This window comes from Drosophila innubila (genome assembly GCF_004354385.1).
Source record: "Drosophila innubila isolate TH190305 chromosome 2R unlocalized genomic scaffold, UK_Dinn_1.0 1_C_2R, whole genome shotgun sequence".
Classification (NCBI taxonomy): Eukaryota; Metazoa; Arthropoda; class Insecta; order Diptera; family Drosophilidae; genus Drosophila; species Drosophila innubila.
Window position 1 is genome coordinate 21,319,442 of NW_022995374.1, and position 14,217 is coordinate 21,333,658.

Below are 14,217 nucleotides of genomic sequence, written 5' to 3' on the forward strand. Positions count from 1 at the left end.
AACTGGCTACACGGTTATGAAGAGAAGGGAGAAGGCAGAAGGGGATGGTGCCACATACGGTTGTGAGTGTGTGCTTGGCTCATTTGCATTCGTCGAGTGTGAATTTTTTCACCTTTTTTGCATCGACTTACAAAGAATTTGGAATTCCTAGAATTGCTTTTGCTGTTAGCTGTGCTCACCCAAACCTTTTCCCATGGCCAACTGTTTGGCCAATAATCTGCAGACTGTAACAACGAAATATATGAACAAAATTATCTCAATATTCAATCCATTAAAATATAGAAAGCAAACTGATCTTAAATTTTTTTTACATATGTACATATGTACAGATAAATAGTTAAAAATTGTTTTGACAAAAAAAAATGTACATGAGTTTATTTTCATTAAAAAAAATTACATTGAATACTATTTATCTCTTTTTTTTAATTGTTCTAATAAAGTGTAAAGGTAAAAGTTCATAATAAATTTTTGATTTTGTTAAAACACTTTGTTGACTAACTGTATATAAATAAAATTGGTTTATATATGTACATTGCTTACAAGTTTGGCGAGCCATGAGTATATAGTTTGGGTTTGTAGAGAGTCAAGTGCAGACATAAATTGGTAATATTTATTTGTAGCATATTGCATTTGACATAATATCTGATATGAGTGCAAATAAATAGAAATAGAAATCCATACGGCAGCTGTCAATATATTTTTGGCATAAAAGTGTGACGATAATTGTCGATTATTAATAAGGAAAAGCGAATAATGAAAATAAAATATGTGTAAGAGTCCGTCGAAAAGTATGAAACCCACGAAATGCTTTTTGCACCCACCCCATCATGAGAGGACGAGTCCAAAAATAATGTCAGAGACCGCAGGGTTGGAATAATGGACTTGCAGCTGAAATCGTAGCACGCCAAAAAAAAAAAAACAATGCATTCGGTTTGGTTTCAATGGCCCAGCGACAACAATAAAATTAAAATGAAACTTCGCTGGAAACCCTACAAGTGAAATATGACCCTAATACAAATTAGAGTCCCCCCACAACACACACACACACACACACGCGTACATACACACTCTCATATAGGGCTGTAGCAACCCTCACCATAAACAATATTTTATGAACAACAATGGAAACGCAAACAAGGAATTTCCTATAGATGGGACGCAAAATAAGGACTGCAAAGAGAATTCGCATTCAGCGCGATATTCAGATCGGAAACAACAGATCTCCAGTCCCGGTTTTTATATGTATGTATATTCAGGGTATTCCTGGTGCTGTAGTGGCAAAAGGTAAAATGAAGTAATTTCTAGAGTTCGAATGCTCGTTGGGTGCCTGTGCTGATAATTGATAAGAATACCGGATATCTAGGTCGGTACACACACATAGATAGTACATGTCGTTGGAAAGGGAAAAGAGATATTGAAATTCCGTGGTAGTATGTTCATTTATCTTGATGTCGCCTGTTTGTTTGTGTTTGTCCCTGTCGCCAGAGTGCATAACGCATGGGATATGGATAAACGTGAGTGTGTGTGGTTGTGGATATGGATGAATGGAAGAATGCATGGATGGATGGATGAGTCTCTCTCTCTCTGACAGCTTTGATAAATGCCGCTGGGGTAATGCGACGTGCTGCGGTTCAATAGCGGTAAATGACAAGGTTACGGAACTCTTAACTCTTCATTCTCGTCTGTCTGATGATCAACAAAGTTTTTGGCTTCGTTTTTACCTGGGCGACTGCTAATTTGTTTATATTGAGCCTCACATTTGTAAATAGGGAACATTGAAAGCTCTGTTGAAGCTTAATTGATGTTAACAGCATGTGGTGGGAGTTGAAAAAGTACATGAAAGAAAAAAAACCCATTGAGGACAGAGAAACGCAAAGGAAAGTAGCTATTCAACAGTTGTGCTGGTATGTTGAACAACTTCGAGGCGGGAAATATATGAAAAGGGGAGATAGTGATATTTTCCTTAGCTTTTTTGAGATAAACTCTAGAAATAAGAAACTTTATTCAAAAAGGTGATGGTCAATAAGAGAATTATTAATAAAATGTTATTTTAAATAGAAAATGACAAGAAAAAAAATATTCACCAAAATGAACCAAATGCTATACTTCATTTACAAGATGGAGTAACTGTACTGAATCTCTGAAGTTGCGAGATTATGCATAGTACTATTGTAACTAGATATATATAAGTGGGAAAGGCTATAGTCGAGATCCCGACCATAGGATAACTGTTACTTATTTCAATGTATATAAAAGTACTTCAGGGAAATTACTACCAAATAAAAACTACAGCATACTTTTAGGTTATTGTATTGTAATAATAACTTTTTTAATAACTTTGGTTAGCTATTTATCCCGTTCTACTTGTCTGATCTTGTTGCGGTTAAGTGAGATTATAGATTATATGAATAGATAACGTTATTTACCATAATAACTGTATTATCTGTAAAATCTGTGGGTTGGGTGGTTTTTTGCGATTTTTGGGGGCGGAAAGGGGCGTGGCTTAAATTTAAAACAAACTTGATCTCCGTGGGGTCTATTGAAATCTGTGTGCCAAATTTGGTTACTCTATCTCTTTTAGTCTCTGAGATCCTGTTCTTCATACAGATGAACAGACGGTTTTTTCGTGATTTGCGGGGGCGTGGCTTAAATTTGAAACAAACTTGACCTGATCCAACGGTTTGGTATCTCTATCTCTTATATTCTCTGAGATCTAGGCGCTCACACAGACGGACGGACGGACAAACGGACAGACGGACAGACAAATACATGGCTATATCGACTCGGATGGTGATGGTGATCAAAAATATATATACTTTATGGGGTCGAAAATACCTCTTTCTCCCTATTATATACATTCCTACGAACACAATATACCCTTTTACTAATTTTTTAAGTAACGGGTATAATAATATATTATAATAATAATATGCGCCATGCGGTAACCTTATGTTCAGTCGGGTAGGCAAAAAATTTAAATCTTTGGCGCTGAAATGTGTTCCAGGGTTTTGACGACACTGCAAAAATTCAAATCACAACGACAAAAAGCATGAAAAAAATTTGGTTTTAAAAGCGACGACGCGAAGGTTTCGCTGTAAAAATTGCTTAATTGAAATAAAAGAAACAAACAGCAACGACAAATGGAAGTAAACAAAATAAAGACATTTGAGACAGCTAAGAAAAAATATAAATACAAAAAATGAGAAACAATGCCAACAAATAAAGAAGTCGGCGAATTGGAGCAGCGTTCGTTTCTGGACTTGGACTGGCGCTCTGTATCTGGCAACCCGCATTGTCCATTTGTAGCCAACGTTTCTAATAAACAAACAAGACAAAAAAAAAAACATTGACACAAAAGACTCAGTTTACAGTGCATAAAAGTGGCCAAAAGTGAGCGCTTCTAAGGCTGCCTGGTAAACTAGTCCAAAGGTCGGAGAATCCGCAGACTGGCAATTAGAGTTTTAGAGCAGATATTTTGAAGGAGTTTCTGTTGTCACAATAATCCATAATCCAACCTTCTTCCAGAAAACAATTACAATAACCTCCGAGACCCTTCACTTTATGAGGCACTTAAACCATCCGGGGCCACACAGCGCGAAATCTCGCACCAAATGCAGTCTGAATCCGATAAACTTAAGTACGACTTAAGACGTTTCCCATGGTCCAATGAACCAAACATAGATACAAAAGTATCTACATGCACAGCTACATATGTGTGTTGCATGGTAAGAATGGAAAATCTTGGCATTGTTTTGTAATAATCCAAGTGGAGCACTAATGGACCCAAGTCGAGTATTTGACAAATTGGTCGATCATTTGGGAATTTGATGTCAGGCCAAAGACATGGACATGGACATGAACTGACCAATTGGTCTATTGTTATTTGAGACTGGCTCGAGGCGCAACAAAGAGGCAACAATCCAACTGCAATGCGTGGATCCGCTTAGTAGGTGCACCACCGCACCACCGCATCACTGCACCACCAACTGGCCAGAATGAAATTACAAATTGCTTTTACAGCGGGGCCCTTTGTAAGCTCTTTTGCTATTTGCAGTTTGCCGCTTAAATGCGTAAGTGGGAAACTGAAAGCCAATTTATAGATTGTTTTTAATAGCTACAATATTCTTTAATTAAGTTCTGCAGTTTTAAAGTATCTATTGCAAACTTACGAATGCCATCAGATAGTTTATCTGAGGCCATTGCATCATCATTGAGCTTGTATCTAAACTGACCCTCGTCTACAGATACTTTCTGAATGTCCGCTTTCTTGGCACTTTCAACTGATAAATAGCACTTTACTTCACTCTCATCCTTTTCCATTTCCTCCAACAGGGCGGGACTGATGGTCAGCAGATCACAGCCAGCTAGCGCCTTGATTTGGCCAATATTTCTGAAGGATGCACCCATGACTTGGGTCTTGTAGTCAAACTTCTTATAATAGTTGTAAATCTGCGTAGTTGAAACTACGCCTGGATCATCCTGTGACTCGAATTTCTTACAATCTGTGTTGGCCACATACCAATCCAAAATGCGGCCAACAAATGGTGAGATCAGTGTAACTCCAGCCTCGGCACAAGCTATTGCCTGAACTATTGAGAACATGAGCGTAAGAATACAATGTACACCGTGATCTCTTTCCAGAATTTTGGCTGCTTGAATGCCTTCCCATGTTGAAGCCAACTTGATAAGAATTCGCTTTTTGTCTACATCAAAATCAGTGTATAAATCAATTAATTTCAATGCTTTCTCCACACTCCCATTGACGTTGAAGGAAAGTCGAGCATCGATTTCTGTTGACACTCTTCCAGGTACAATCTTTAGAATTTCGCTTCCAAATAATACGGTCAAGTAATCCACAGCTTCGGATACTTGCTTATCTACAGGTCCCTCTTGACACTTTCCATACTCGATTGCTTCGCATATAAGTTTAAGATTGCTTTCCATTCGTGATGCGGCTAATATAATTGAGGGATTTGTTGTTGCATCCGTCGCTTTATACTTTTTCAGTTTCACAAAGTCGCCCGTATCGGCAACTATTTTTGTTAATTTCCGCAGCTCTTTTAAGGCCGATTTTTTACCACAATTACTTGCCATTTTTCGATCTGACTGAACCTTTGGCAACTTCATCATCTGCAGTCTTTGCATCGGCAGCAATACCAGCGAAGCCATGCTATAATTAATTAAACCTAAAACTATTTTAAAGTAATAACAATAAACTAATGCACTTCTCAATTTGTTTATTCAAAAAAATCTTCGCCGTGAAATAAAAAGCAAAGCAACTTCTAAGATAAGCTAATGTCATTTTAGACTAATTTCTTTGCTTAAAAATCATAATTAGTGCAAAAGACCTTGACTTTCGAAATAAAATGATCTATTAACTAAATATGTTTCTAGATTAACTTTAGTTTAGATCCTGTGCATACTCTCAGAAAAAAATAAAAAAAATCCGTACTTTAGCAGAGTATATTCAAGTACAAACGATCTCAAAAACTGACAAGCTTCGGAATATCCAAAACTAAGTACAAAAATCTCATTACAAGTTCGCTTTTCGCAATCTCAAAAATCCTCAAATGCGATTTTTTCTTTCTCATTAAGGTAAAAATTCAAGTACTTATATAACAAATTTTAGGGTGCATATTTTTATTAATGTATATAAATATATTATGGGCCGCGTTTTTGAAAATTAAGTTCTGTGGCTTAGTAACTATATCAGAGATATTTTGACGCAAAATGTATAGAAAGCAATGTCAAATTTGAAAATATCTCTTTAATAAAATTAAAGAGACATTGAAAACCCGGCCCTATAAACAAAATTTAAACTAATAAAAACATAGCACGATGCTGCAAACAAATAATAGTTAACTGTTTAAATTAAATAATTAAATATGTACACTGAATATATTTATAATTAATTACAATAAATATTTAATGTAACTTCCATTCCCTTCACCTGTACATAGCTCTACTCGCAATAAATACTGGGTGCAGCTGCATTCGGTTAGTGTAAATTGGTAGCTTTTTGTTGTATTTATGCTGCGTTTTGCATTTGTTTCTCGTTTGGCATTGCTTTTGCTTTGTTTTTTATGTTTTTGTTTTTCTGCGTAAATTGCATTTTACGCAGCGCTAAAGCTAAGAATGAGGTCACGTGTCGCATGTCGCTTTGTAGTTGCTATTGGACTCGGGGTTTGGGATTGGGTTTGGGTATGCGTTTGAGTTAGGCTTCCATCTGGGACGGGGGCTGGGGCTGTGACTGTGCTGATGGCGCTGAAACTGTGACTCTAAGTGCAATTGCCTATGGAAATAAGTACGGGTATGCCATAAAAATCTTTTCAAGTCTGCCGTTTAGTTGTCTGTTAATTTGGTGCTGGACGTGCCACTGCAAGAGCCAAACTGCTTGCCACGGACGGTGGCTTCAAAGCAAGCCGTGCCACAACCAAATGACAGTGCACTTCCGCTGCCAGTACAATGCATTTTTCTTTTTTTTGGAATGAGAAGTGGGGGCAAGGGGAAGGGGTGACTGGAAGGCCTAAAAGAGTGGCGCGTGCGCACGCACATTCCAAGATACGAGTTCATTTTGGGGCCAGTGCTGCACGCATTTCAATTACTCGTACTTTGGTAAAAAGCATTTAAGCAAATTAATGGTCAATCGCACCACAAAACTGAGAGCTAAAAACCACGCATGTTTTGTTGCTCTTTTTTCTAGTTTTGTTTTGTTTTTTTTTTTTTATTGAACCGGAAACTCGTCACTGAAGCCGAAAAGCAAATGAAGCGCGAAATTCAAATAAACAACGAGTCGAAAATCGTTCACACGTACAAAACGCAGTCCACAATTTTTCAACTTGTTTAAACAACAACAAGAGCACTAAAGAGGGTTATGGTTATGGTTTTGAACTTGGGTTGGGCACTACGTTGGTCGTTTTTCTTAAAATCATATATTTGAAATCTTTAGAAATACAGAAAATTTAAAAAAAGTTAAGCAGTTCGTTTTCTTAATAAAAATTAGTTAGATTGTGAGCAATTAATGCCTTAAGCGAATTCTTTATGTAATTTATTTATTTTTACAATGTGTTATTAATATGCATACCTGCAAGATTTAGATGAATGTAGAGCAACGATCGCCTCGCTTCTAATTTGGATTTTAAACAAAGCATAAAAATGCCATAAGATTGAAGTAAACGAAACCATTTTCGAACTCTTGCTCTTGCAAATTTCTCATAAATTAAACAAACAATAACATTGCACTATAGAGAGCTCGACTATAACACACTCTGTATTTTGTTGTATTTGCATTTGTATTTATTTATTTAACGTCAACTAAAACCAGTCGACAAAAAGTAAAAATATGCATTTAATAAAACGAAAAAAAATTAATAATTAAGTTAAAGCTTATAAACAATTTTAGATAATGACTGAAAGCAAAAAGAAAATTTGATAAAATCTGGAGACATAAAAAGTTGCTTATTTAATCCAAAAAATGTTTGTTTGTACAATTTTTTATACAATTCAACTTATTTGAAACAATTGTAATTAATTGTAAATTAAACCAAAAATTTTAATTTGAAAATGCATATAATTTTATATACAAATTGTGTGGAACATGTAAAAAGACTTGGAAAATCATAAGCCTTGTGAAAATGGCATTTTTGAAAGTTCCTTCAGTCTTTTACCCAATGTTGCTCTAATACACCTGCTTGCCCATTCTAGTACAGGGTGCATCAATTTTGAAAGTGTTGGCAAAGCAGAATTCCCACCAAATTGTTTATGGTTGCATCCGTAGCTCCAGGGCGAAAAGGTGCTCCCATATGGCAAATGCTTGGTGCTCACAATTAGTTGCGCTTGCCTGGAGCTGCCAATGGATAAACAAACGTTGGCCAGCACCAAATACATATGCTCATGTGTACTTGTATGTATGTGAATAGCAGAGGGCTGCCACTGAAATTGTTTACTTTTTATTGCATTAGTTGGGCAATGTTTTTGTTATGCAAATCAAGTGGTGACATTCGTCAGCGAGTTGTTGTTGTTAAATAATCATAAAACATTAACAATTGAAATTCTACAATTGAGCTTATTTTTGTAGTTGTTGTTGCTGTGACTGTATTTCATATTGAAATTCCATTTTCATACGTTGTTGGCTGTGGAAAATGTGACCGAAAAAGGTCAATTATGGGACGTCACTATTAACAATTTCCCAGGCCCAGGCCCAAAAGGCATCCAAGCGAAGCATAACCTGGACATGAAGAATCAGCTCCCGTCGTTGCCGTGGCCACACCCCGTGGCACATACACACACACATACACACCCATGCATACACATCCTAAAGGCGACCTCAACTTCACTTTACACACTCGACTGCATTTCCCGCAGCAACGTGCTGCAATTTTGTTTCACTCTTATGCATCTACAAATTTTAGGTTGCCTGTTGTGTGTGTGTGTGTGTGTGTGAGTTCATGTCCCCGTCATTATCATGATAAACAACATCCCCGACGCCGGCACAGGTGTCATCCGCTTTGCCATGTTTATCATGCAGCTTGTTTAGCGTCGATGTCTGTACCTTTTAACTGCTTTGAATGCACCTGTTGACCAGTGGAATGACCTCAATCTCCAGAGACCTTTGCTTAGCTTAGCTAATTCAGTTGTTCTTCAAATGATTTATTTATTCATTCTTTAATCTAAACTCCGCTTTGCAATTCAAAATTAAGCAGCAAATGAGTACAAAGTGACAAATGCAATTACGTATCAAATTACTCGTTAATTCGGTTATACGATACATTAACTAAGCGACAACATTTTTGCTGATTAATTTTTAAGAAAATTGCACAACTTTCAAACACAAAAAAAAACCACTCTGCTGCAATATGGTTTCATTGGTTTTTCTTTCCAGCTCGTACTGATGACGTGACTTCCATTTAATAATTAAGAAATAAATTCGATTTCTTGTGTAGGAGTATAAAGACACAGAAAGCCAAAAACTCTTTTTAAATTTGAATAAAATGTTAATTTCTAAATCAAGCAAAAATAAACCGCACTCTCTCCTAATCTTGATTTCGATTTCGGACAGCAAACAAATCTTTCTCTCTCTCTCTATCGTTCTCCTTGTGTCCCTTTCTGTGTTGCTCCAATCAGGCCTAGAGTAGCGCCCACCCTGAGACTATTTGGTAGCGTCTTTTCACACGCTGCATTGTGTCACATTTGGCAATCCCATTGTTTTTGCTATTACCATTTTAATTTGGAGCTCAAAAAAGCGAAATTAAGTCCAAACTTTATACAAAATTATTATCATTTTAAACTCGTTTTTTTCTTCAAATTTGTATTCTGTTGCTCAAGCCAAATCTTTTTCTTTATACTATCTATTCTTTTGATAAATCAGTTGTTCCTAGACTAAATTTTAGGATCTCTTACTCTCAACCATGCTAAAAAAATATCCCTTACATTAAGCATGTTATAAGTACTATATGAAAAGGTTTAAATTTTTTTGTAGTACTATAAACAACTTAAACAATGAAATGGGGTGCTAGTCTGCCCCTGTGTGATGTTATCTGTCGACTGAAGGCGACATTTCTATAAATAGAACTCAAATGAGATACTCTACCTTTACCTGGTTGGGGTAAAAGTTGTTCAAATACACATTGGCAAGAGAGTGACACATTCTACATAGGCTTCTCTTTATGTTCTTATGTACAGTGAGAATGTTCATAAATAAACTCCGAATCATATCTTATCTCGTGCACTTTTATCTCAATAACCGGATTGATAAGGGACTGCCAACTGTTGTCAGTGTGACTTGTTCATGTGCAACCAAAGCTATGTTGCAGCACGGGTATTTCATCAACATCCGCTGCACCCAACACTATAACTCTTTGTCAGTTCGTTCAACTCGAACCTCAGCACATAACCTGGTCAAGTTATTACCAAACAAAGCACAGGCTCAGTCAAACAATAACAAAAAATAAATAATAATGCTCTTGTTGAGAGTGCACTACTTTAATACCCTTTTTTACCCATTTATAATATAAAAACTTAAAACCCCTTGAAATGCAAAACCCGCGACGAAGCGACATTAAACCAGAGTCCAAAACTGAAACGCTCAATGCAACAAGTGAGTTTGGGGTCAGGCTCACTGGCCAAACTGAAGGGTCAAGCGTGGCCGACATGCCACATACATACACACATACATATGTCATGCTCCTGTGTCGACTTCCGCTGCCACGTCCTGAGCTTGCCATGAGTCACGAATTCAAATCCCAAATCCAATCGAAATGTTGAAAATTGAGACTCAGCAATTAACCAGTCGACCAATCGACCCGTACCGACTTTGCCGTTATTCAACACTTCGATCCAGTTGCGATCACGAGAAAAATAAGGTACATAAGATATACAGTTAGTCAACAAAGTGATGTGACAAAATCAAAAAAAGGTGCACAATTTGTCTTACAAAAAATACTTATTTCTTCTTTTTTTATTAAAAACATGCTAAAAAAAAGTAAATTAATTTGGATCGAATTTTTCAAAATAAAAAAACAAATAAATGAATTTTTATTTTGTCAAAACACTTTCTTGTCTTACTATATGTAGCTTCATTCTCTCTCTCTCACCCTTTGGCCCTATGTTGGACCTTAATCGCAGCGTGCGGCGCATGCGCGACCTCCTTAGGTTGCATGCCCCAAACTTGCACTCCTTTTGCCGAAGTTGTTGCTGTTGCTAATTATGCGCAACAGCAACAACAAACAACAATAACAGTGAGTCCAAGTTTTGCTCAACTTTTTGGCTTTGTCGATTTGACTGCAGCTGCCAAGAAACTTTGCAGTTCTCTTTTGATTTAGTTTTTGCATTCTGTTTCTGTTTTCTGTTTTGTTACCATTTGCTGATTTATTTGTTGCACACTCCACACCCTTTGCCTGCCATGCCCGCTGCCCCTTACCATTAATTCACCCCTCGTTGCACTCGAAATGTATTTGTGCCGCCACTTCAATGACTCTGAATATTCGAATGTATTCGTCGCCACACACACACACACATATATTTCAATAGCAGCTGCTGCCGTCGTGCAATTGCAATTAGTTTTAGATCATGGAAAGGGTTGCTCCACAGATGTCGAAAAAGGTAATGAAAACTTCTATTGATATATAGTTGCAACAATTGATATAATTACATGGAAAATTTCTCAAACGAATAAGAAATCTAAAATTTAATTACAATTTTAAATCATAAACTTCTATTGATAGCTGCAACAATGCAGATCATTAAATGTAAATATCTTAAATGAAAAAACAACCAAATATATCTCAAACTAGCCGTTTTCTTAATTTCACCTTTACCAAATCAACAACGAATTTATTATAAGGAAATTCGATATCAAATTTGATATTACATTTCCTAATATATAAATTTTAATGAAGTAATTGCCGATTGTCTTTAGAGTTTAATAAGGGATGGAAAAATATAATTATTTTCGAAAATTACATCTGCCTTTTATAATCTCGCAGATCATTAAAATTCTGCATATATGAAATTTGTTTTTAAACGGTGTTGCAACTATCCATACTCTGCAGTCTTCCGATTTTAGAAATTTCTTTTTGAAAAACTGCCCTTTTTTTGTTGTTATCCATGTGATTTCACGGATAAAGATTTTCACTCCTTGTTGACGTTCAAATGGCAATGACTTTCAGAGTCAGACAGCCCGACAGCACCATGCCCAAACTTAGAGACCGAGAGGGGCGGGTTGGACAAGGGTAAAGTGTCAACGTGCGTCGTTTGGTCGTTGTCGCGACGGCCAAAACTTCCAATTAGGCACATCCACATCCACAACTAGAATCTGAATCGGAATCGGAATCAGACTCGTTGGGCAAAACGGCGTCATCTAAATTAGCGCCAAAGTGCGCATTTAAATTTTATGACAGGAAAGTAAACAAGCTTAAAGATGCATATGTGTACGTATGTGTAAGTAGAAGACAGACATGTTGCATGTGGCAGTGGCACTGGAAATACTACTTATGAAGCTACCCGTCCGATGCCACCGTGTCAGCATCCCCCTGGAATTTGCCATGAAAAGCGAAAGCAAGTGCCATCAGACGCCGTCTCCCGCAACTCCACCATCAACACCGCCATCCCCACCTCAAACTCTCCCTCCATCTTCTACTTTTAATGTTTTGATTCCTGGTGTCGCTTAATGGGCAACTGCCACTGTCAGTGCCACTGCCACAGTGGCAGGCAGCGGGGCAACATGCGCAGACGCAGCCCGAAGATTTATGGGTAATTGTAAATCTCGTGCGTGTGCAGATGCAGATGTAGATGCGGATGTGCCTCTGGATGTGCATGTGAACTCGAACGAGGGGTACGCAGGGACGACTCTGTTTTTGGAACAGCCAATAGCAAGGGGAGAAGGGAAAAAGAAGGCATCGAAAGTTTATTATTAAGTTTTGATCGAGAAATATACACACATAGTATTATTAAAGATTTTGTTTTGAATATCAAAAGCTGCAGGGGCGTTTCTTCCCATCTCCCATTTCTTCTCCTCCTCCTTCCTGATTGTAACTTCTCACAGAGCCATAAATAATATGGGCGCTCTTAATTAAAATCTTTGTATTAGCTTTGCGTTTGCCCATTTGTGTGAAATATTTCTCTGACACTTTGGTAAATGAATGCGCTTTACTTTTTGATAAATGCCGGGCACATTTTTGATAATTAATATGATTTTTATAGACATGCAGAGCGGGCATGACCTCTAAATATACCGAAACTGGAACACAAACCGAACAAATGAACAGACGAACAATTTGACTTGATTTGATTTGAATTGCGACGGAATACCCCTACCAGACTAATGCTTATAAGATCATATTTACATTGCTGTTTCAAACAATATGCCGCCATGTCGAGATTTCGAGTGCTGTTAATAGACCCAGTAGAATTCCTAGAACTCGGAAACTCCTTCAGCCTGTTCTATGTCAATATTTGGTGGTAGCTTGAGTCAAGCCCACTGTCAATCACAGCGATCCCACAAAAGGGGGCGAGTTTTAATTGAATCTGAAATAATCATGTATGGGCACACATACTTACATGCAAGTCTGGAGGAAGACTGCCTCATCTGGTGTCTCAGCCTGACAGCTCAATGACGTTTCAGCTGGCTTCAAATTAAACTACGACACGGGGCATTTGTAAATGCCGTTTTGTGTAAATCCAAGAAACAGATTTCGAGTTCTTTTTTAGGCTTAATATCAAATCACGAATATCAAATATTATCTTTAAAGTATAACGCCTGATCGGGAAGGCATCTCACTTCGAATGCAAGTGCTTTATTTATCACTTAACAATTTATTCCAGAACTTCCGTAACTTCTTCAAAACAGAGGTCTTCATTGAATCTATATATAAATTTTGCTAATTTAGGAAAGTCAAAGTTTTATGTTTTGAAAATTCACATACTTAACCATTTAAATTTCTCTATGAATTAATCAGAACTCAACCGATTATGATTTTGATTACAATTTGGTTTTACAATTTATTCTGCATTTAAATTTTGTTAATTTAAAAAATTTGATTTTTTTCGGACAATCATCCATTATTTTAGTAATAAATTTATCAAAACCTAACGAATTTATACAGATTCTGCATTTTAATGCTGGTCCTTTTGCAAATTTTACTTTTCATTATTTTTGATTATTTTCTTACTAACCATTTACATAACCATAACATTTCCACAGTACACTTGCTCTAACTGAGATGGCTGTCTAAGTATATTATTTGTTAAGGTGTTGGAGAAATTATCATAAATAATGAAAGTATAATTATGCTGGGGTGTAGAAACACCAATCTCATTTTAATGGTTTTGTTATGACTGTAATTATACACAATCCCTCTGACATATATATAGTTAAATGTGGGAGCCTTCTTTTCTGATACTTTAACGATAGTTATTTCACTTTTTGGCACGGAAATGAAATGCAATCTCCAAAAGTAGTTGAACACCTACAAGTATCTGCCAGATATCTCTTTATATACATATTCATATATATATATATGCACTCTTAGGTACGTATGTGTGAGTGTGTGTATCTGTGACTGCCATGATCAACTTTGACCTCTTTTGCGACTGCCAAGCCTCATTTGATTGCCAGCGTTTATGTTTATGCTTTTGCTTGTCTCTTTTCCGTTTTGTGCATTTTTCAAGTCTGACAAAACCAGTCTTCGCCCCTTCTCTGTCTCTTTCTTCCCCATCTCT

At 36.8% G+C, this 14,217-nt stretch overlaps 1 protein-coding gene across 1 annotated transcript; it reads right to left on the bottom strand.

Annotated features, from left to right (window-relative positions):
• Window positions 1-4,107: 4,107 nt before the first annotated feature.
• LOC117783773 (probable transaldolase) lies at window positions 4,108-7,109 on the bottom strand. The gene is made up of 2 exons (XM_034621318.1): window positions 7,085-7,109; window positions 4,108-5,186 (listed from the first exon to the last, which is right to left on the bottom strand). Exon 2 carries the CDS (start codon window positions 5,167-5,169, stop codon window positions 4,108-4,110), a length of 1,062 nt encoding a protein of 353 aa, XP_034477209.1. The 5' UTR covers window positions 5,170-5,186; window positions 7,085-7,109.
• Window positions 7,110-14,217: the final 7,108 nt, after the last annotated feature.